This window comes from Perca fluviatilis, chromosome 4 (assembly GCF_010015445.1).
Source record: "Perca fluviatilis chromosome 4, GENO_Pfluv_1.0, whole genome shotgun sequence".
NCBI lineage: Eukaryota > Metazoa > Chordata > Actinopteri > Perciformes > Percidae > Perca > Perca fluviatilis.
Genome location: NC_053115.1, coordinates 6,665,328 through 6,686,318, shown reverse-complemented (window position 1 = coordinate 6,686,318; position 20,991 = coordinate 6,665,328). Strand labels below are relative to the sequence as shown.

General features: G+C 41.5%; 1 protein-coding gene across 19 annotated transcripts in view; it reads right to left on the bottom strand.

Annotated features, from left to right (window-relative positions):
* The window catches only part of itpr1b (inositol 1,4,5-trisphosphate receptor, type 1b), a 105,316-nt gene that overhangs the window by 67,312 nt on the left and 17,013 nt on the right, over nt 1–20,991 (bottom strand). For 5 of the 19 annotated variants that reach the window (XM_039796658.1, XM_039796664.1, XM_039796667.1 and 2 more), the window contains exons 5-37: nt 20,114–20,200; nt 19,364–19,522; nt 17,429–17,527; nt 17,179–17,262; nt 16,785–16,931; nt 15,943–16,047; nt 15,080–15,124; nt 14,938–14,967; nt 14,203–14,357; nt 10,858–10,957; nt 10,611–10,771; nt 10,286–10,427; nt 10,048–10,206; nt 9,787–9,959; nt 9,212–9,331; nt 8,935–9,126; nt 8,292–8,543; nt 8,062–8,203; nt 7,815–7,968; nt 5,597–5,793; nt 5,380–5,506; nt 4,661–4,715; nt 4,402–4,567; nt 4,130–4,297; nt 3,906–3,977; nt 3,684–3,821; nt 3,412–3,537; nt 3,074–3,274; nt 2,578–2,829; nt 1,773–1,898; nt 1,425–1,553; nt 844–861; nt 311–337 (exon numbers count right to left, since the gene is read on the bottom strand). In XM_039796658.1, coding sequence (XP_039652592.1) covers nt 311–337; nt 844–861; nt 1,425–1,553; nt 1,773–1,898; nt 2,578–2,829; nt 3,074–3,274; nt 3,412–3,537; nt 3,684–3,821; nt 3,906–3,977; nt 4,130–4,297; nt 4,402–4,567; nt 4,661–4,715; nt 5,380–5,506; nt 5,597–5,793; nt 7,815–7,968; nt 8,062–8,203; nt 8,292–8,543; nt 8,935–9,126; nt 9,212–9,331; nt 9,787–9,959; nt 10,048–10,206; nt 10,286–10,427; nt 10,611–10,771; nt 10,858–10,957; nt 14,203–14,357; nt 14,938–14,967; nt 15,080–15,124; nt 15,943–16,047; nt 16,785–16,931; nt 17,179–17,262; nt 17,429–17,527; nt 19,364–19,522; nt 20,114–20,200 — 4,308 coding nt within the window. The remainder of the gene's footprint in view (nt 1–310; nt 338–843; nt 862–1,424; nt 1,554–1,772; nt 1,899–2,577; nt 2,830–3,073; nt 3,275–3,411; nt 3,538–3,683; nt 3,822–3,905; nt 3,978–4,129; nt 4,298–4,401; nt 4,568–4,660; nt 4,716–5,379; nt 5,507–5,596; nt 5,794–7,814; nt 7,969–8,061; nt 8,204–8,291; nt 8,544–8,934; nt 9,127–9,211; nt 9,332–9,786; nt 9,960–10,047; nt 10,207–10,285; nt 10,428–10,610; nt 10,772–10,857; nt 10,958–14,202; nt 14,358–14,937; nt 14,968–15,079; nt 15,125–15,942; nt 16,048–16,784; nt 16,932–17,178; nt 17,263–17,428; nt 17,528–19,363; nt 19,523–20,113; nt 20,201–20,991) is intronic. The other 14 variants (XM_039796674.1, XM_039796669.1, XM_039796677.1 and 11 more) reach the window with 6 other exon arrangements.

Genomic DNA, 20,991 nt, shown 5'->3' with positions numbered 1-20,991 from the left:
TGAGAGAGAGAAGAGACTAAAACAAAAGAATATACTGCATAGAATAGACAGAGGAGAAAAACTGTAAACAAGAATTTAATAACAAAGTGACTAATGTGTTCCCTGACTAGGTTGAACTCTGTGAGGATACTATAGCATCTATGGTGGAAGGTTCTACAGCTCTGGGTCCGGTAGGCCACCTGTTTATGACCATATGCAGTCCCAACACATCACACCAAACCAGTGTTTAGCAGAGAGTACAACTGGTTTCTACCACCATGATGAAAGAGTAATCTATCAGCTGGCCACAGCCCTAGAGTACAATAAATACCTCAGTTATCTTTCCAAGAATGGCGGCCTGTTGCGAGAGAAAGGAGGTTTTGACGTCATCACGTATAGGTAAACCTTAGCATAATTCTCAGAATGTGCAAAGGCTTACCTAACAGTAAATCAAGCATTACCAGGGCCAACTTGGAACAAAACAATTCCGCATAACAGGAAAACAGGGTGTCAAGCGAGCAACTGTGTGTAATACAACACCACGTTACAGTTCGAGGGATTTGGGATTTGATCTATGAAGGGTAATGTCATGATTTACTGGGAAAGTTGTAGGCGGAAGGACACCGAAACAACAAGGTCTAAGAAATGGAGTAACCGCGTTGAGTCTGAGACTGCATCATCTGCACCACATCCCAGTAAAAACTTTTGCAACAAACTTACAAATGTGGGAACAACAGAGTCTGTGTGCTGACTAAGCTTTGAGAATGTGAAAACCCACAGTGAAGATATTTCTTAAAATTCAAGGCCTGTTGATGAACAACCAAGGGTTGGGAAACAATGTGTGGGAGAGTTACCATTACTTACATACAAACGACGAGCCATCTATGCAGAGGGAAGAATCATATTTTATAGTATATATATATATATATACATATATATTTATGCATGTATGTGAGCAGGGTTACTTTCTATCAAACAACTAAATTCAAGCATATACACGATGTATGGACTTTAAAAGTGCTCTAAGCGATGTTGGGTGACGTTATTCTTGTTGACGTTCAAAGTATTTTCACACAAAACGACTAGCTCGCCCCTCCCTCCTCCTCCTCATCCCGTCCCCTCCCCCTCCCTTCTGTGTACCCCCAAAATCCTTCTTGTCGGTTATTGGCTGAACACTGGAACACGGTTCATTCTGTTTTTGTGGTCCAGGTTGGCCACTTTGTTTTTGTTGGAGTTGGTGGACCCTGGACCGCGTTTTTTTTTTTTTTTACAGTGTGATCAGGGGACAGGCAGCTCGCGGATAGTGAGGAGATGTTTGCTGTATGTGACAAAAAAATGTTGTAGCCTAAAAAGTGCGTGACATCGCTTAGAGCACCTTTAAATGGCAATTGCAACACTGCTTGTATGTATGTATTTCAAATGCCATACTCCACAATCTAGATTACCTGCAGGCTTGTGCTCTGGTCAGAGAAAGGAGAGCTAAAGAAACATGTGACAATGCTCATGACTGTCTCCGTTACATAACGCTCCAGTATGGTATCTGCATGCTTCCTGTCACTGGTGTTGTTGCACACCTAGGCAAGGACAGAAAAGATATTAGCATGACGCACAGCCACTGGATCACACTTCCTGCACATGGGTGGGTAACAGGTAATATTATGTTTATTGCATGCTGTGTTGACATAATCACCCAAACCCACGACATAATATGAAGCAGAATAGCACTCTCCCACTATACTACCATACTATACGCTCACATTGTCTGATAAGAGGTCAAATACATTGTGACTTACCCTACAGATGTCCACCAGGAAGTTCTCAAACAGCTTCCACATATGGTTGGAAGTATAAATTTCCTTCATCTCCACCTCTGTGTCGACATAGCAGTGGTTCAGGAAGTTGATATAGGCAATCTTCACCTATCAGGGTCCAAACCAAACAAAATTCAATAATAATATATTAATATTGATAATAATAAAGACATAGTTGTGATGGGTGGACTGGTAATCCATGAACAGAAACTATCCCTCATTATGTATGTATGTATGTATGTATGTATGTATGTATGTATGTATGTATGTATGTATGTATGTATGTATATATATATATTATATATACACATACATACATACACACACACACACATATACATATATATATATATATATATATATATATATATATATATATATATATATATATATATATATATATATATATTGTGTGTGTGTGTGTATATATGTATACACACATACATACATACATATATACATCTATCTATGTATGCGGCAACATGTGTTAGTTCCTCAGGATTTTAACAGGGGCAAAACCTACAAAATAGCAAGACACTTCAGTGAGCTAAAGTACACACACACACACAAATTACAGTGCACAATGATTCTGAATACTAAATAAGACACATTTTACCCATAAAATAAATAAAACTTGGGGCGCCCTGGTAGCGCATGTCATCCCCCCCCCTCTCTCTCTCTCTCTCTCTCCCACTTTCCCGTCTTAATCTGTTCTATCCAGTAAAGGCAATACAAGCCCCCCCAAAAAATCTTTAGAAAAGAAATTAATAAAACTCATCATTCATACCTCAGGGATACAGTCTTCATGGGTGACGACTCGTACAATATCATCCAGGGGCAGCAGGGAGTTACACTTGATCTCAGTGTAGACGTTCTTGCCCTCAGTGCAGACAGCCAGCAGTTCCACCAAGTGAATGTGGTACATTAGAGGGCTGTTTTCATCCATGCGGTCCCGCTCTGAACGCATCATCTGGACTAGGGTCTGGAAGGAGGCACGGTCGTTGTAGAAGACCAGTACGTCCTCGCCAGAGTTCACCAGCTAAGTGAGGGAGATTCACAGTAGCGATTGCAGTCTTATTACCAAAAGATTACAGTACATCTGTCAGTTACCATTTCTGCCAGCATCACAAAACCTTAAAAAAACATATTCAATTAGTACTCTATCACCAACCCTTTCATTAATATTACTTTCTGCTTTATTTTGAATCACTATCTCCTCTGTGGTAGGTATTACTAGCGTTACAAATGTTCTATTCTTCTGGTTTTAAGATCATAGAACCGACCTCAGCCATGACGATGTCCTGACACTTCTTGATGAACTTATTCTCGGCCTTGACAATGGTCTGCAGGAACTTGAGATATTGCACATGTCGACCGTGAGTCTCAGTGCAGTGGACAAAGTGCTGAACCACTCGTTCGTTGATCTCACTGCACAGCTGGAAGTTATTCATGAAGATGTGCTGCATGGTGACTGCCTCAAGAATCTGAGTGGGTCAGAAAAAGGGGACAAGAAGGACTGAATTTCAGATTTGTTTTTCCAAAAGGTACTATTTCGGAAACTAAAAAGCTCGACCAACAAACCATTCCCTATGAGTAAACCTGAGATGACTGTACTACTCACCCCTGGGTTGAGAAACAGGTTAATATGCTTGTGGAGAAGAGTCTGATTCGGCTGATTCCCTGCACAGAAATTCTGCAGGAACTCGTGAGCCAGTTTCATGATCTCCTCCATCCGGATATCCTCATCCTAATGCAGACAGCACAAAGTATGACATCCTTTTTATTGACATTACATTAATGGGGAATTGCAATGCAGTGTGTAAAAGCTATGAAACGTTGTAAAGCTTCCTAATGATTCTGCATGTGATGCAATATTCAGCTGCAGCGTTGCACCTTCTCATAGGGGATCTGTAGGAGCTCCAGCACTACACTGTGGGCTCCCATGTTCCTCAGGAGCCTCTGCTGCTGTTTCTTACTCTTCTTCCCTGAACTCCCCTCCTTGACACACAGCTTACTGAGACGCAGCAGAATCTAAACACACACAGCAGGAGAGTTGTAATTGCAAATCACAAACATGAACTTTTGAAAATTTGATTCATGTACAAATTAGCATACCTCTTTTACGACCCTGTAGTTGTAACTGCTGGTGCTTTCGGACTTCTTCTTGTCTGAACCAGGTGAGTCTCCCTGTTAAACGAGCAATAAGGAGATGAAGTCCTTTACGTTTTATAGCCTTCCTCTAATGTAATCTATATTGGGGCACATTAGGCTTTTAATGATCTCTCCGTCTTCGTCGGTTCAACAAATGTCTTATGTTTTCATGTTCTCGTACACTGTACCTTATTTTTGTTTTCAGACTCTGAAGGTCCATCTCCGTCCATCCCATCTTCTCCTTGCCTCTTATAAACCCACAGTTCAGACTTCTCTACAATAGAACGCAGCTGGTCCAGATCGGACTTGATCTGCTTGTAGTTATCTACATCTTGACTGGTCACCAGCAGTTGGACCTACATTAAGGTGAAGAGTGTCAACAAGATATGCATCAACTTAAACTTAATTTCAGAAAGCCTTACATTTTTCAATTATCAGTTCTGCACTTGATAAGGCCTACTTGTTTGAAGGCCATGAGGACCTCCTGCCTCTGGCTGAAGTGTCTGAAGAGCAGGTGGAGCGCTCCAGACACCAGAGGAGGGTAATCATGCATGGTCAGGTGCAGCAGGACCCTTAGGAATGTACGGCCACCGTGGTCATCCAGGTCCAGCGGAGTGTTCTCCTCACTAAAGAGTCATTGGAACGGACATTACACAAACTTTATCTCGCTTTATCTTATCTCAAAATAGCTCAGGAAAGACTAGCAAGCTATGGATTACCTTCCTCCAAAAATCCCCTCTGCCTGTTCTTCAATGTTCTCAAAGTCAAGATTTCCTAGGAGTTAATAAAAAAATAAATTAAAAAATCTAAATTTCAAAGAAATCAATTTCAACATTTATATGAGACAAAACGTTAAATTATGATAAAATTGATATAGCAGGAAAAACAAAGGTGAAACAAATGTCATGAATGACAGCTCTGTTTAATTAAAGGAATACACCACCGTTTGTTGAAAAAGGGCTTATCACGGTCTCCACTGGCTGTAGATAGGTGGGCAAACACATTTTTTTTGTCTCAGTGCAAGTAATTAGGTTGTTTTTTTGTCTTTTGTTGGCTCACTTTTACTCACAACATGCTAACCGGCAACATAGGATTCCATTCACTACGCTAAGCTAACTAGCGGCGGCGCTGCTGGTGTTGCACCGCACTAAAACAATGCATGCACAAAAAATGCGTTGGCTCACCTATCTACAGCTAGGGGAGACCGTGATAAGCCCTATTTCAACAAACGGTGGCGTATCCCTTTAAGTGTCCCAGTAAGCCATGACAGTGAGCCAGCATGCACAATACTAAGACCCTACAACTGGCTCACTTCAATGAAATGCACTCGTTATTTATAGTACTAATCACACCTGTGCTTTTACTGCTACGACAAGCCACAGTGTCTGCTGTAAAAAAGAAAAGGAAAAAAAGCCTATTAAATCAAGTGGCATCTTACCTGTGACATTATTAGATCCGTTCGGACTGGCAGCGTTGTCTGCTTGTGGGTTGTTCTCATCAAACTCCCGTTTGAAAATACAAAGCAGGCAGGAGATCCTGTAGTCTAGCCGTTCATTCAAAATGAACTGAAGGAAAAGACAAAAAAGTTACAACAACAAAAAGAAGAAACAAAGTGTTTGCCGTCAAGAACCAGAACCAGTTTCCTGATGTCCCACCTGTAGTATCTCAATGACTTTGAGCTTTGTGTCCATGACCATGATGTCTTCTCTCTCTGGTTCTATCTGGGTTTTAACCACATCTCCCTCAGGCTGATGATGAGTTGGTGTGGTGGGCAACAAGCCGCCTCCTCGCAGCACTACCTGGGTCATCAACTCCCCGACTCCATGAATGGACTTCATCACATTACTGCCAGCTACAGTACATGCAGAAATAGATAATAACAATAATAACACTCAAATCCACATAAATTACAAATATTTGTGTGGATTGATCTTACTTGTTTTTAGTTTGGATATAAAACACACGTGTCAAACTCAAGGCCCGCGGGCCAAATCCGGCCCCTTGCTAATTTTGATCCGGCCCCTATATACATTTAGGTTCACAATACATTTTGGACATTTTTTACGCTTTTTCCAAACGTTTTGGGTATTTTCTTCATCATTTTTGTCGACCAAACTGTAAGCGAGAAGACTACATGAAACATGCAATAATACAGTCAAAGATATTTGACTTTTCCCATGACATAAAAGCAATAAACTATATGTCTGGCCCTTGATGTGATTCTCATTTTCTAATTTGGCCCTTAGGGAAGTTGAGTTTGACACCCTTGATATAAAAGGTCAAGTGAATTAACAACAAACAAATGAAATTGTATTTGAAGAGAATAATACTTGTAGTATGGTTAAAAGGTCACTTTTAAAATGTATTTAAAAAAATAAAAATAAAAAATGACTTCATTAACCCACTTTAACACATAAAGCCCTATCTTGCACAAAGCCAAGTGTCTTTGCTTGTTTAAAGTGATGGTTCGGAGTAATTTACCCTAGGGTCCTTTGCACCATGACCTCGAGCCAAACACCCCCCCAGAAGCTTTTTTCACCTGGGTCTAAACACTGGGCGAGTTAGCGTAGAGTAGTGTTAGCCGCTGAGTAGCTTAGCGCGGGGCTAATGGACCCACGTTTGTATCTCTTAAATGACCCCACTAATAATGCCCGAAATGATACCAAAGGTCTACACTAGTATATATAGGTTATGCTCTCATAAAACGATGGATTGGAAAGTTTGTAAGTACACCAGAAGTTTATGAACACTTGCCTGCTCTCTTCTGCTCTCTGTTGCTGTTGCTGCTACCTGCAGTTAGACGAGTGCTTAGGGCCGTCTATAAATTACTACACCGAAAAGAGATACAACAAAAATATGTATTCATTTTATGATTAAATAAGGTAATGTCTCCAAACTTACCTCAATTATTACTTGTCTCCTGCTAGTTATATTACAGCACTTACTTTAAAAAATAAGTTAAATTAAAAAATATTTTTGTTGCATCTCTTTTCGGTGTTGTAATTTGTAGATGTCCCTAAGCACTCGTCTCACAGCAGCAACAACAACAGCAGAGATCAGAAGCCAGCAGGCAAGTGTTATTTACATAAACTTCTGGTGTACTTACAAACTTTCCAATCCATCGTTTTATAAGAGCATAACCTATATATACTAGTGTAGACCTTTGGTATCATTTCGGGCATTATTAGTGGGGTCATTTAAGAGATACAAACGTGGGTCCATTAGCCCCCCCACGCTATTCAGCGGCTAACGCTACTCTACGCTAACTCGCCCAATGTTAGACCCAGGTAAAAAAAGCTTCTGGGGGGGTGTTTGGCTCCAGGTCATGGTGCAAAGGACCCTAGGGTGAATTACTCCGAACCATCACTTTAAGACCGACGCAGTTGTCAATTTCCCGTCCAGCGCCCGCGTCGTTTAAATAGCAAATGCACCTGCGCCCATCTTTGCGCCCATGGGCGTGCTGGTCTTACAGGGAGGTGTGTTCAGGTGAATTCTTGGCGTATTGCTATCTTGAGGCAGCGGGAAGTGATCGCGCCATTGACCAACAAAAACCTGGTCTAAAGTCAATAGCGCAGCATTTCATTGTTATTTTAACAGCAAATTAGTAAAATGCGCCTAGGCTTATGCACAGCGTGCGCACACTATGCTTGTTAACACACACACACACACACACACACACACACACACACACACACACACACACACACACACACACACACACACACACACACTAAGGGAAAGAAACTGAAAATTACTAACGGCAATCTCGACTTTCTTTGTATGTTGATACAACATCCAGAGTTAGTAAAGGACAACACTCTTCACCGATGTACAGTAAAGCGAGTTAAGCATAAAAAGGAGCTGGGTTTTTACCTTTGCTTTCCTCTCCCTTCTCAATCTTGTCGATGGGGTAAATGGTGCTGACATGGACACAGTCTAAAATGTTCAGTAAGATCTTTGTCAGTCGAAGCAGGTCGCTAAAGTTGTAGAAACCAAAGTATATGAGGTTCCTAGCCAGGTTCACTACCTATGGACGAGAAAGTTCAGACCCATGATTTATAATTTAATGAAACCAATGGGACTTCTCATCTGCTCATACCACCAAACAAAGAGGCAGTACCTCAAAGGTAAGCTTGTTTTTCTCCTTGTCAGTGAAGGGGATGTTCTGTGACACCACCTCTCTCAGGTAGTTCTCCACAAAATCCATTGTGAGGCAGAAGCGCTCTTTGATCTCATCTCTGGTGGTTCCATCGTTGTCATAGCTGGGTAATTAAAGGAGAAATACATCTAAGAGAAGCTGGGAAAAAATGTAGTACAAGTCAATTTAAAATATTCGTGGGATATACTCACTCATCAATAGCAATCTTAGAGGGAATCTCAGACCAAAGACGGGCATATTTGACAGGTGTGACCTGCTCCTGAGGGTCACGGTCCACATGCATGTGCAGCATCAGGCGGCAGAAAGACGCCCGCAAGTCAAAGGGCAGGTCCTCATCAGACATACAGCGCAGGATCAAATCCACATCCAGCTGACCAGAAATCTTGTTGATAGCCAGGTACTGGCGGTCCAGACACATCCGAGCAAAGAGGTTGAGCTGGCACCTGTAAGGAAATATTACGTGAGTTTGGAATCATTAGTAGCTTTGTGTCATTTAAATTTTTTTTTTTTTTAAATATACAAAATTGAGTTACTGTCATATTCAAAATCCTTGAATATTATGTTGTGCCTGTGTGGTGTTATTGTTTTTTGGAGAAAAGAAATGTCAGTTAAATATTTAAAAGGAAAGGCAGAAAATCTTGGTTTGAAAACAATATTTAAAAATTGCACTTTAAACTTAAAATTCCAAGTTTAGGACAGCCTATTTGAACTAGACATGTGGTTGTTTTGGATTCTACTGCACTATATTACCTTACTTTGACAAACACTCCCTTCAGATTCATGTTTGAATGAGTCTAACAGGATTTTATATGTGTATAATCAAAGAAATCTCACCTGTAGTAGCTGACCACCTCCTGGTCATCCTTCTGACCCTCCTTTGCATCCTGAGCCAACTCCCGGACACTCTTACTCCGGATCTCCTTACAATTGTCTTTCCAGAACAGCCAGACCTCCTCTTCATCCTCTGCCTCCACTGGACTATCTTCAATTGTCGCGGTCTCAATCTCAAACCTCGACAGGACCAATCTGGTGAACAGCATAAATGGTATTTCTAAAAGCTCATTTCAGTTCAGCAAAACATTCTAATAATGAAGAAAAATGAGAAGCTAACTTGGTTTCGATGAGAATGTCAGCATTGGTAGGGTCCAGTACTGCGTTGCAGATGAGCTCCTGTGTCACAGGGATGGACTTTTGCATCGAAACGCAGAGATCTGATAGGTAGTCCAGAAACCTGGGTACATATTACAATAAATTACATTTTTCACTTATTCTTCCTAGGTATTGGGGGAGTTAAGAGCTAGGCATGGTCAATTCAGATCATATTATAGCCTTATGTCAGGACCTAGGGTAAATACTAATGCCTTTTTTTTGCTCTCAGCACAATGACAGTTCAAACTGTGAGGCCGTCCTTTGTCCCAACTTCTGGATCAGCCTGATTCACATATCATTTACAGCCCTTGACAGGACACAACACAAGCACACACTGTCAGCAAATGACTTGCGGTGCCAAGGTCACGCACAAGGAGTTCCACTCATACTCCTCTGCACACATTTAAATACATTTACATAGATTTACATTCCTCAGGAACTGTTATACAAACAAATCTGACCCATACTAGCAACAGCCACTTTCTCTATGCCAGTTTAGGATACCAGCCAGGGCCTGCCCCTTCTTGTGAGCCTCACCTCGGCTCCCGGTTCTTCCGCACTAGAGTCACAAATGTGTCTATCTCGGCTGCAGTGATATGTTTCTCCAGCAGCTTCCGGTTGTTATGGAGCAGAGCTGTTATTGTGTCTTCTGCCAGCACATCATATCCTATCTGCTTCTGCATGAAGCGGAATTGTTTGGCTATGTATTCCTGTAAAGACGAGGACAGAGGGGATGATTACTGCAAAGAAAATGGCCAAAGTATTAGGGGTCAGAGTGAAGTTGTTGGGTCCACCTACCTGGTTCTTCCTGTAATCCTGCTGGGAATGGCGTAACACTCTGTAGCAAAGCCTGCAAATATGTCTAAACGGAGCGTGGCGCTGGTCTCCAAGCTCCTCCAGTCGCAGCATGGGACCATCGCCACTGTCTGTGAAGGGGGCTTGGAGGAGTTTGAAAATCTGAAATGGAAATGGAGAATTGTAACACCTGGAAATGTAGTTAATCATAAACTTGAAATCAGTGCAGCAAAAGACGAACCTGCTTCAGGATATTTTGCTCTCTCATGAGTTTCTGCCTTTCTCTGTTGGGTTTGTTAACCATGATCTCCAAAACATCCTGCCCACTGTTGGGGATGTCCACCACAAAGAAAACTAGATCCTCCAGCAGCTTGGTGACAAACCTGAAGGGGGTGCACATGCAAGCGTACAAGTCGAACACAAAACACTAAAACATTACAGACCTTTTTATAAAAACTGAATTTCTTTTAGAAACGTAGCAGCTACTTTAGTGATATCTGGCAGTCCTTTTATCAGATATTTCCAAATGTATACTACATAGTAACACTATATTTTCCCCCACTTACCTTCTTTCATTTTGTGTAATGGTGCCCTTTTCAAGCTTGCCAGCAATAGACGCCAGCACTTTACTCGCGTCATTGGCAAAGTCTAAATCACGCACTTCTGCTGGTGGCACTGGCACAATGGCAAAAGCTTCCTTGTCCTCTTTTACTGCTGATGTTCCAATCTGGAAAAAAAAGTATTGCTTTTAGTGTATCGGTTTAGAAAACCTCAGCCGTGCAGTACATCTTGACCTAGGCGTCAGCTACTCACCCTCAACATAACAGGTTTCTCCTCCTCTTTGTCAATGGGGTTGTTGGTGCTGTGAACCCACGTGTTGGTGCACAAGTGTCTTAGCCTCACATAGGAGCTCCTAAAAGTGAAAGAGGACATTTTCTGAGATGATAAAAAAAAAAATCAATTAAGCTGCAGGGCAAAAGAACACGGTGTCATACTGCTTGGAAAGTCTGACTGAGAAGTTACATGTTTGATCCCTGAAAGAACCTGATTGGCCATTAACAGCCACTAGTCCTATCAAAGTGTCCTTTTGACTTGCGTTGACTATGATGGCCAAGAATCTATATTGTCCTTAAGTGAGTGACTGATTTCTTAGATGTTCTTATCGGAGCATTGTTTTAGCACCATTTACACCTGTGTTTGTGCGAGACTAATCAGAAGACAAATGTTAGGAGGTTTGGCAGGCTCATTAAGCAGGGTTGCTCCATTGTAGGGTTGGTATTGGATTTTCTAAAGGGCACTCTGCATAAGATACTCAATACATTTACAGAGCACATTCATGCTCCAGATGAACCCTTTTCATTTTAAAGATTATTTTTGGGGCTTTTCCGCCTTTAATTTTTGACAGGACAGCTAGGTGAGATCGAGGCACAAACCTCTCAGTATATGTGCGCCTGCTCTACCCACTGAGCCAACCCGGCCGCAGAACCCTTTTCATTTTAGAAAGACCTTGAGCTTTCCTCTAGAGACACTCTAATGCCACCCATATAGAGCGAGCACACAAGATATCTCACAATCTAACAGGCAATTAAAAATGTTATTGTTTTGATCCAATGGGCTTTTCTCCAGCACCATACTTGGAACAAATGAATGTGTACAGTATAAAAGTAGAGCGGAAGAAAACTTGAACTACTACTAGAAGAAATTGTTGTAGTAGTGTGTGTTTTGATGAGACTGATGTGTTGCATGCCATACCCCCCCCCCCCTTTCTGTCCCTCACCATCTTGTGTCTACTGTGACCTATCTAATAAAACCAAAATGCCCCCAAAACCCTCTGTTGCAAAACATCATATCAATACCTATGCTGCTTTCTTAAAATCTCCAGTGAGACAATAGTATTGTTTAGAGTTCAGGTCCATTAAACCAGATGCTGGTTTTCAAACATTAATGTAACACCAATGTCTGTGTATCTGTACTGTGTGTGTGTGTGTGTGTGTGTGTGTGTGTGTGTGTGTGTGTGTGTGTGTGTGTGTGTGTGTGTGTGTGTGTGTGTGTGTGTGTGTGTGTGTGTGTGTGTGTGTGTGTGTGTGTGTGTGTCTCAAAGGTCAGCAGCTACAAGAATTGACCGGATTGATTGTATAGAGTACTGCAAAGACATGCAGTAATAGGCTAGTTGTAGCTAGTAGTTAACTTAATGTCCATTTGTCTTCACCTAGTGGTTTAAACAGCCAATTTTGATTTGCTGTATTTTCTGCACCAATACAGTAACTAGAACATGATATATCCCATTTACATTCATGAAGGAGACACAACATTTTAACACAGTCCAAAACTCCACCAAGATTATGATCACAAAGATAGGATTTATTGCACATTGCATTAGATATGTGCACCTAATAACATGGTAAGTGTATATTGGTATATCAGTTTCTATCCTTGCTACTCAGAACACAGGAGCATGGTATGTAAACAAACTTCCATAGTAGGCAAGAGACGGCTTACAATGGCTAGCTCAGCACAGTGTGTGGCATTACGGATTAGCCAGCAGTGACATTTACAGTATCTCAACTCCATTAAGCACTTAACCTTCACACACTGTAAAGTCTGAGCCAACTACGTCTTTCATACCCGCTGCACATGTATAAGAGAAGGTGTGTGTGTGTGTGTGTGTGTGTGTGTGTGTGTGTGTGTGTGTGTGTGTGTGTGTGTGTGTGTGTGTGTGTGTGTGTGTGTGTGTGTAACTTGTTAGGCATTCAGGAAATACAGCAGCAATAGCCATATTCTTGGCAGGCATTACGTAAACGCCTACTGAAGCTAACAGGCTTACCTTTGTGTACCGGTTCTGCGAGAGATTAATTAGTCCTCTGGCTAAAGTTTGAGGGACAGGGTTATTTCAGGTAGGAGAGGGAGGAGCTAAAAGTAGTAGCGTGCAGCATGCAGGCATGTGCCTATGGGACACAATGAAGGCTTTGACACGAGGTGGAGAGCCTCTGTTTTTATCTGATGTGTGGTGACACAGGCAAGTGCACCATTGTAATTTTCGACCTATACATTCCCTCAAACACAATACTGTCAACAAGAATAAAGGAACAAAACAGAGTCATATTACAAATGTACAGTCAGTCACCCTATAAATACAGGTACACAGGTCAGCCAACACATCATGACAAAGAACCTGCTTTTATCCACAAGTACATGAAATATCACAGAATTTTCATCATCAAATATTTTGCTACATCAAATATATAATTTAGGATGACACTATTTTTGAACTAACCTGAGAGTAAAGAGCAGATTTCTGATTCAAACATTTTGCCAGATATTGCGTTTGTGGTTTTAGCTCAGATAATGTAACAAGGGTCTTACATGGGATTTTGAATTTTTCCCCTCTTGTGCCCACTATCCAACCCTACTCTCAGCCTGATTGCAATGGTTTTCTGTACCGTACATTCACGCACACACACACACACACACACACACACACACACACACACACACACACACACACACACACAATCTGCCCAATGAAACCCCACAGAAGAATCTCTTATTTGAATGTCAAGTCAATAAGTGACCAAAACAAACAGCTGGTAACCCAGGCATTGCAGACCATACATAACAAAGTGTCCTTGTCTGTAGGAAAAAAGGGAAGTTCTCCGCGCTTCTGCAGACCACAACAATCCGGTGCAAAAAAAAAGGCAGGACACGACAGTTCAAAACAGCAAAAAATTTGCCGGTGCAACACAGATGTCTTCTTACTTGATGGTTTTATTTCTTAAGGTGCATAACAGTGACTAACGTTTCCATGTAAGATCACATCATCAGTGTCCTTGTCTGTAGTTGCAAAACCAAACAAACAAAATCACCTCAGAAACTGCCTTCCTTTCCTGCTGGAAATTCCCCATCAACTCTACAGTCAAATCTTATACTGATGCCACTTTGATTTTGCTGTAGTCCTGACATCATATGTGGTACATAAACAAACCGACAAGTTTTCCCCTCCGTAGTTAAAAGGTAGAGGGGATAAGATTATCATGTTCGTATCCTTAGATGTCATGCTCAACCTCGGCGATATCTGAATGTTATGCCAATTTTAAATTAATCTACACCCTCCAGAAGAAATACGGTATGTTTGCTGTGTGGGTATACTGTATATTGTACCTGGGCACCATGGAGTCTCCGCCTCTTAGAGTGGTAGGGTCCAGCTCAAAGATGGAGGAGATGTCCATGCCGTCCGGAACTGGCACCAACGTATACATGATCTTCTCTTGTGGAGCTCGCAGACGACCTCGTAAAGCTTCATTATCTGCATCCAGCTACAGAAAGAAAACATGCAGCAAGAGAGAGAGCAAAGCACTGGCTACAAACCTCAGTGTGAAGTTCACAACAATATATAAAGCCACGTTATCAATCCTCGACCATGATGAGGCCAAGGTGTATGCATTTCTTTTCCACTTTAACCTATTTGTCACCTCTGAAGCTGATTTCAAACATTAGCTCTCACTCTTGACTGAAGTAGCGCAAACCAGTGAAATATACTTCAGCCATCACTACAGACTGTTGGGCCGCTGTTGGCACGTAGTTGGCACTAACCTCTCTGTTAGTCAGAATGGTTTGTACAACTCTGCCGCCTAGTTGTGGTTTTCATTGAGACATACTGTATATCAGCTGAGATGATGCCATGGTGACACCCTGTGGTGATCTACTGCTACTAAAATGAAGGCACACACAACCCAGATGCAAGGTGACAAATTTGATCAGAAGAAAAGAGTTGTTTATAATTGAGGGCACCGAGAGAGAAATTGGACAACAAAGCAGCAAAGACGGTATGTGCAGACAATGACAATGATTTTTGTGCTAGGTTGCTGCAGCCAAATAAAGATTATATGACAGTACCTGGAAATTAAAGGGTGTAAAGTCCACCACCTAAAGTAGAGAGCAAAGATCCAGCACATAATTGAACAGATTAGACCAAAAGAGGTAGGGGCAACATGCGTGACGTTGCTAAGCACTCAGAGGAGAAGAGATCATGTCTTACCGAGGACCGCTGCTCAGCACTCTCCTCCTCAAAGTCTGGATTCACCTGGGAAAAACACTCACATGTCAAATATCTATTTTAAAGTGTGGTCACTGCACCGGGGCATCCAATTAATCTGTATGTCTACACGGTCACCACATGGCTCTCTAGGCCAACCATGTCAGATTACACATAGTTCTGCTGACTAAAGGCCTGCCCACACCAAGAACGATAACTATAACCATAAATATAACTATAACGATGTGAGCATACACACTGCTGAACAATAATGTTCTGCAAAACAGCGACGTTAAGCACGCACTGCACGCTGCAGCTGATAATAATTCATCATACACGGATACAGCAGACGTTGCAACGTAAGACTACAGGAATGTCTGTAGTTCTCTCGTACATATTCGTGAATTTGGGTACATTTTATGAACCAAAAGAAGTCAGATCGGTGGTCCCTGGGACGCCGACACCGCTGCCTTCTCCAGGAAACAGCGGGCGCACAGAGCTCCATGGAGCCGAGGATGAGAGGGGGGGTGGTGTCAAGTCTGTGCAGAGCACCGGGACAATAACACCGACAGTATGACAATAACCTCTAAAACACAAGATTCACTCTTAGTGGTCTCTGTAACATGAGAAATGCTTTAAAAGTACGGATGTTAAAAATACACAGATCTAAGATCGTAGCCCCGCCGAGGGGAAAAGTCACGTCACGCCACCGACCCCCTGTGTGAAACAAATCTCTCCGCCATGTCGTGTTGTAAACTCAGATGGATTCTGATTCTGACACTTTGCAATTAAAGGCAGTTAAAAGTACGCATAGGTACAGCATTTTAAACAGTGTGAGATAAAAAGGTAAAGAAGTTGACACACACCTCACCCATCTCAGCAGCCAAATACCACCCTGTGGCCAAGTGTTTAAACCTGAACAGGCTGTTCCAGTAGCCTGCACCTCCCCTACATGGGTCATGGTGGACCACCTGGGGCAAATGACATGGTAAAGAATGCATAAATAAGCCTCATGTCAAACTGATACAAGGCTGCACAATTTGGGTTATCTTAGTATTGATTATTACTGAGTCCCTCCAGAAAAACGTGATTATGCGATCGCATAATTCAATGCATAATCAGCCAAAGTCCGCATATTTATGCGGGGGCCGCATTTTTTCAAATACGCCGCACTTTCGCCACATAAATTGCCGATTTCTGGGCAAAATATGCGGGGCTTGCATGATTTCATAATCCCCGCATTTTTGTTGCAAAAAAGTCACATAATATATTAGCAGAAAGTTGAAAAATGTTGCGTTTACTTCACACAAGAGCAGCCATTTTCCCCTGTTGCCATGGGAACGTTATGAAGTGACGTAATTACGCGATGTGAACATCATCGAAAAGCAGGGTGTTGGGGAAATCACTTTTTTTTTCTCTTTTTCGTCAAACCGCAGTTTTTGCATAAATATCCCGCATATTCCATCGCATTTTTTAAGAAAACGTGCCGCATAATCAAGGATTTTTGCTCGCAACAATCACAAAAAAACTCCGCATTTTTCTGGAAGGACTGATTACTATTGCACTAAAGCAACATAAAGAACTGTGTGCTATCTGTCTACTATGGTTAAAACGTTCTTTTAAAACGAGACATTTAGTCATCTAGTTGATAAAAGAACAATGACAGAAATACACCAAAGCTTTTATCTGGAGAACGTGTTACACTAACCTCTACTTCCCACAGTGCTTTGCTGCTGGTGGCAGAAGTGGCAGACTGTCGGCCGGTTGTTCTAAGAAAAACATACTGCTTCTTTCTGTGGTCGTCACAAGTCAGGAACTTCTCCTGCTCTGCATGGAACAACCGGACTACATCACCCTGCCATTACATACACACACACAAACAAACACACGCACACAAAGAAAAAAATTTCACACACATTTTATATTGTTTCTATTATCTTGTAGATTTTGATTCAATGTACTGTATCTTAAATACTGCATTTTAAATGTTTAAATATTTTCTAATGTCTGCTTTGCAGCCAATTAATAAAGGTGTGTTTCACAAAGCTATTTTTTGGAAAATACTATAAGTTGATGTAATACAAAAACGTGAGGGTACTTACCCCTTTGAGTATTGTTTCCTTGTTGTCACTCCATTTCATGAACAGAACAACTTTCCAACTCGTGTTGCAATTTACAGAATTGACCTGACAGGCAGAGGGGAGAAGTGTGTGAAGAAACCAGAGAAATGTATATCTTATTATACAGTATAATGCAGGCTTTTTATATTCCACTTTGATGAAGCAAATGTGCAATCTATCTTGTTTCCCATTTGCTGTACACCCCTGTATTGCATGCATTCATGTACAGTACCTCATTGCATCCTGGGTTGTCAACTAGCTGGTGGCTGCTAGCATGCAGAGGCTGACCCGCATTTACAGGGTTAAGGACCACTTTGTCTCCAATCACCACCTTCAGAAGCAATATAAATACACAGAACATACTGTACTGCATTCAAATGAGTTTTTAGTTTAGCTACATTCAATAAAATCAAAAAGGAATCTGTTACTGCTACTCAATAACTAGATGCGATACCATAACGCAATATGGACTAGAATATACATATGTGTCCTTTTAATTCAACACGTTACATTACAAAATTCAGTGAAGGGCAATAGAAATTCTTGAAACAAGATGAAACACTGCTGCTCTGAGGGCCACTGTGTGGGCTTGAGCACTCCATTTAAATCCAAACCCAAAGTATGTCAGGTCCCAAGATATTAGCTATCATTCTTCAATTCCCTTTTTTCACAAGGTAAACATAACACGCAGCTATTCTATCACATTGATTCTTAGTCTTGCATTGCCAGATGGTCTGGCTAGTCCACACAGCATTCCGGGATGGGAGAAAAACATGCCCTGGTTTATGGGCATTTCTTTAAACCAAATCACAATCGTCACGGGCGGCGCTAAGCACTGGGAAAAGCCGCTGCAAAATAGCCTCGGGAAGGAACTTGTTTTGGTGGAACATGTGAACGTTCAAGTTGTTTTAGTCGTGCAACAGAAAACTCAAATTGGACAGAGAGTCTAGCTAGCTGTCTGGATTTACCCGGCAGAGATCTGAGGAGCAGTTAACCATAGTCCTCAGAAATCCACCGGAGTTTAAAATTCCAACATGGAAGGTAACGGACATCCGGCTGAAAAGAGCGAAATCCGGTGGAATTTCCGACGGCAACGGAACAGTCTCGGAAGTGGTGGATATAGACTAATTCATACTAGCCTCCAGATAAGCACTAGGGGGAGTCGTGGACCATCTTGTGTGTGAAAGGACATGATCAGATAGAGAATCCGGTGTAGCCCTGACCCTAAGCATCACTCACTAACTACAAAGTAATTTGTCAGCAGCAAGCATCAATAAACAAGTTTTGGTCTAATCATCAGAAACTTACAGCATTTGTGTTTGCTCACACCAGAGTGCACACACTTTAAGATCAACTCTGTAAAGTGATTCAGTGAGTGCTGGCAACCAACTGAAAATATTTACTGTACTACTTTATACTGATGTGAGAAAAGGTTTTAAACTAAACACTTATTTTAGTCCAGTGACCGGATCAATTAATGTGCATGTGAGGCAATAATAACCAATAGGCATTCTGTGAAATTATTCCATCTAAGAAGTGCACATTTGGACCTCTAATGGAAACTTTTATGTATTTACAAAATTAATACATAGTATGTAGCCTCCCTCTCCATTGAACCTTAACCAAGAAAATGGCCTCAAAACTGGAGTCGTTCCCCGGCTCCTGTACATTGAATGCCTCAATTACAGGCGACACATTTCCCCAAAGAGATTAATAAAGTGTAACCAATTACACTTTAATAACTTGATCAACTTCCATCAGCCACTAGCAGGAAATGCAGCAAAATCAGCAAAGGTTTAGTCCATGTTATATCTATAGTACCATATCTCACATCCTTAAAAGACCCTAAAAAATCCCACCGATTCAACATTGTACTCCTACAGCATTGTCAGATTCACAATCAATATTTTAGTTTTTCAAGGGTTCAAATCAATGCAGCAGAAACACAGATATAGTCTTTTTTATTCCAGATAAACAAAAGGAAGGGCACATTGCAGCCAGACCTGGTACTCAGATTGGGTTAATTGTCTTCTAATCTTTAATTCATTGTTTTATAAAAAAATGTTAATGTGCCTTGTTTTCAAACCCTGTGAAAAGTCTGAAAATACATCCTTAATTTCTCCCACTAATCATAATTAACTTAAATCCCACACCCCGCTCTACCCACACTGTCTCCCAGGGATCGCAGCTTGTAGAAGGGCTGGATGTAGAACCAGGATCCCTCATTTCCCGCTGAGTCCAGAGTCACTCTCATGGCATTCTTCTCCAACAGTGCAGGGAGGCGCTTGTTCACTGTCAGGTATTTATTGCTTTTCAAGTGCAGCAACTGTTGGCAAAAACCAGAATCATCAGCGTTACATAATTAAGAAGTAAGTAAGAATCATATAAGCTCTGCATATTTTTGGGGCCCACAACCAACTTAACACAATCATACACGACATAGGATGTTAGAACCAGTACGTTTGCACTGCAGAGTGGTCTCAAAGCGTGCAAGATGCAAAAGTGCACCTCTCTGTATTAGTTAGTATTGTTAAAAATAACTTTCTATGGCAAACCAGGAAACAGTTAGTGCTCACGATTACTAAAATAGCATTTCGTTGCAACGAGGACATTCTGCACTAGAACATCCTGTACTTTCTCATGCGTGTATGTCATAGGGCAGGAATGCATGACCAGTCGTAGTTTCAGGTGATCTCATACCTGCATGCAAACCATTCCGGGGCAATGAGCAAAGCAAGATATGACATTACAACTGACAACTTTATAGCACACCTTTGTGCTGTAGCAAATATTTAAAACTATTCTCTGATTAAAACAGAATTATAGTCAATATTATCAAGCACACAGTGTTGTATAAAGAGCTAAATGCTGCTGCAGATGAGTTAACCAAAACACCATATCTTGTTCCTGAACACACCTGAATGACATTTCCATACTGGATGACAGATCCCAGCAGCTTGCGGTTTTCGGACTCATTCTGTTTCTTCTCCAGGTCAGCAGCATGCTAAAACACAGAGAAGGGAACACAAATGCTCAAGGAAACAAACACAAAGGGCATTTCAATACTATTTCCGGAAAGAATCATCCTACATACACATTTCACATAAATACAGGGCTGTATTTTTTGTCACTAATACACTAATCTATTATTTTTACCTGAAGTCAAAGAGCAGATAAGTTGAGGTGAAAATGACACTTACATTAGAGTTTGGATTCTCTGCCCGAGCCCGACCCGGCATTTCCCGCCACTATCCTCTGGCCGGGCCGGGTCCTTGATCAAGGATTTGTGTTTTTTAATCATTGCTTTATTAGCCTAATTGGGTGGGGAGAAAGCTATGCCATAATCATGCACAGCGTTTCCTCCACTCGCACGCATCACACCGGGCCTGCTGTGCTGTATTGTGTAGCTTAAGTGCAACATATGGAGCTTGAAGATGTTAAAGAAAAAAATATAAACAGGAGAATTAACTTTGAGCAAGTTTGGAGGAAAGTCGGAGGTATGGAACCATTTTAAACAAGTCGTGGGCAGTGACAGCATATGTGTTGGCTTTGTCGCGTGCATTAAGTGCGGCACACTTCTCGCCTATGACAGCAAAAAAAACGAGGATGATGAACAGACACATGAAGCAGGCTCGCCATGGCAGAAAAGATGATAGTCAGCCTTCAATGTCCTCTTTTGTTACTTCTCCGAGCATAACCCTTCTGAACAGATTTCTGTAGTTCAAAAAACTCAGAATTGTAGTTGAGAACGTCAGTTATAAACAGCCCACGTATTAAAAAATACTCGGGCTCATA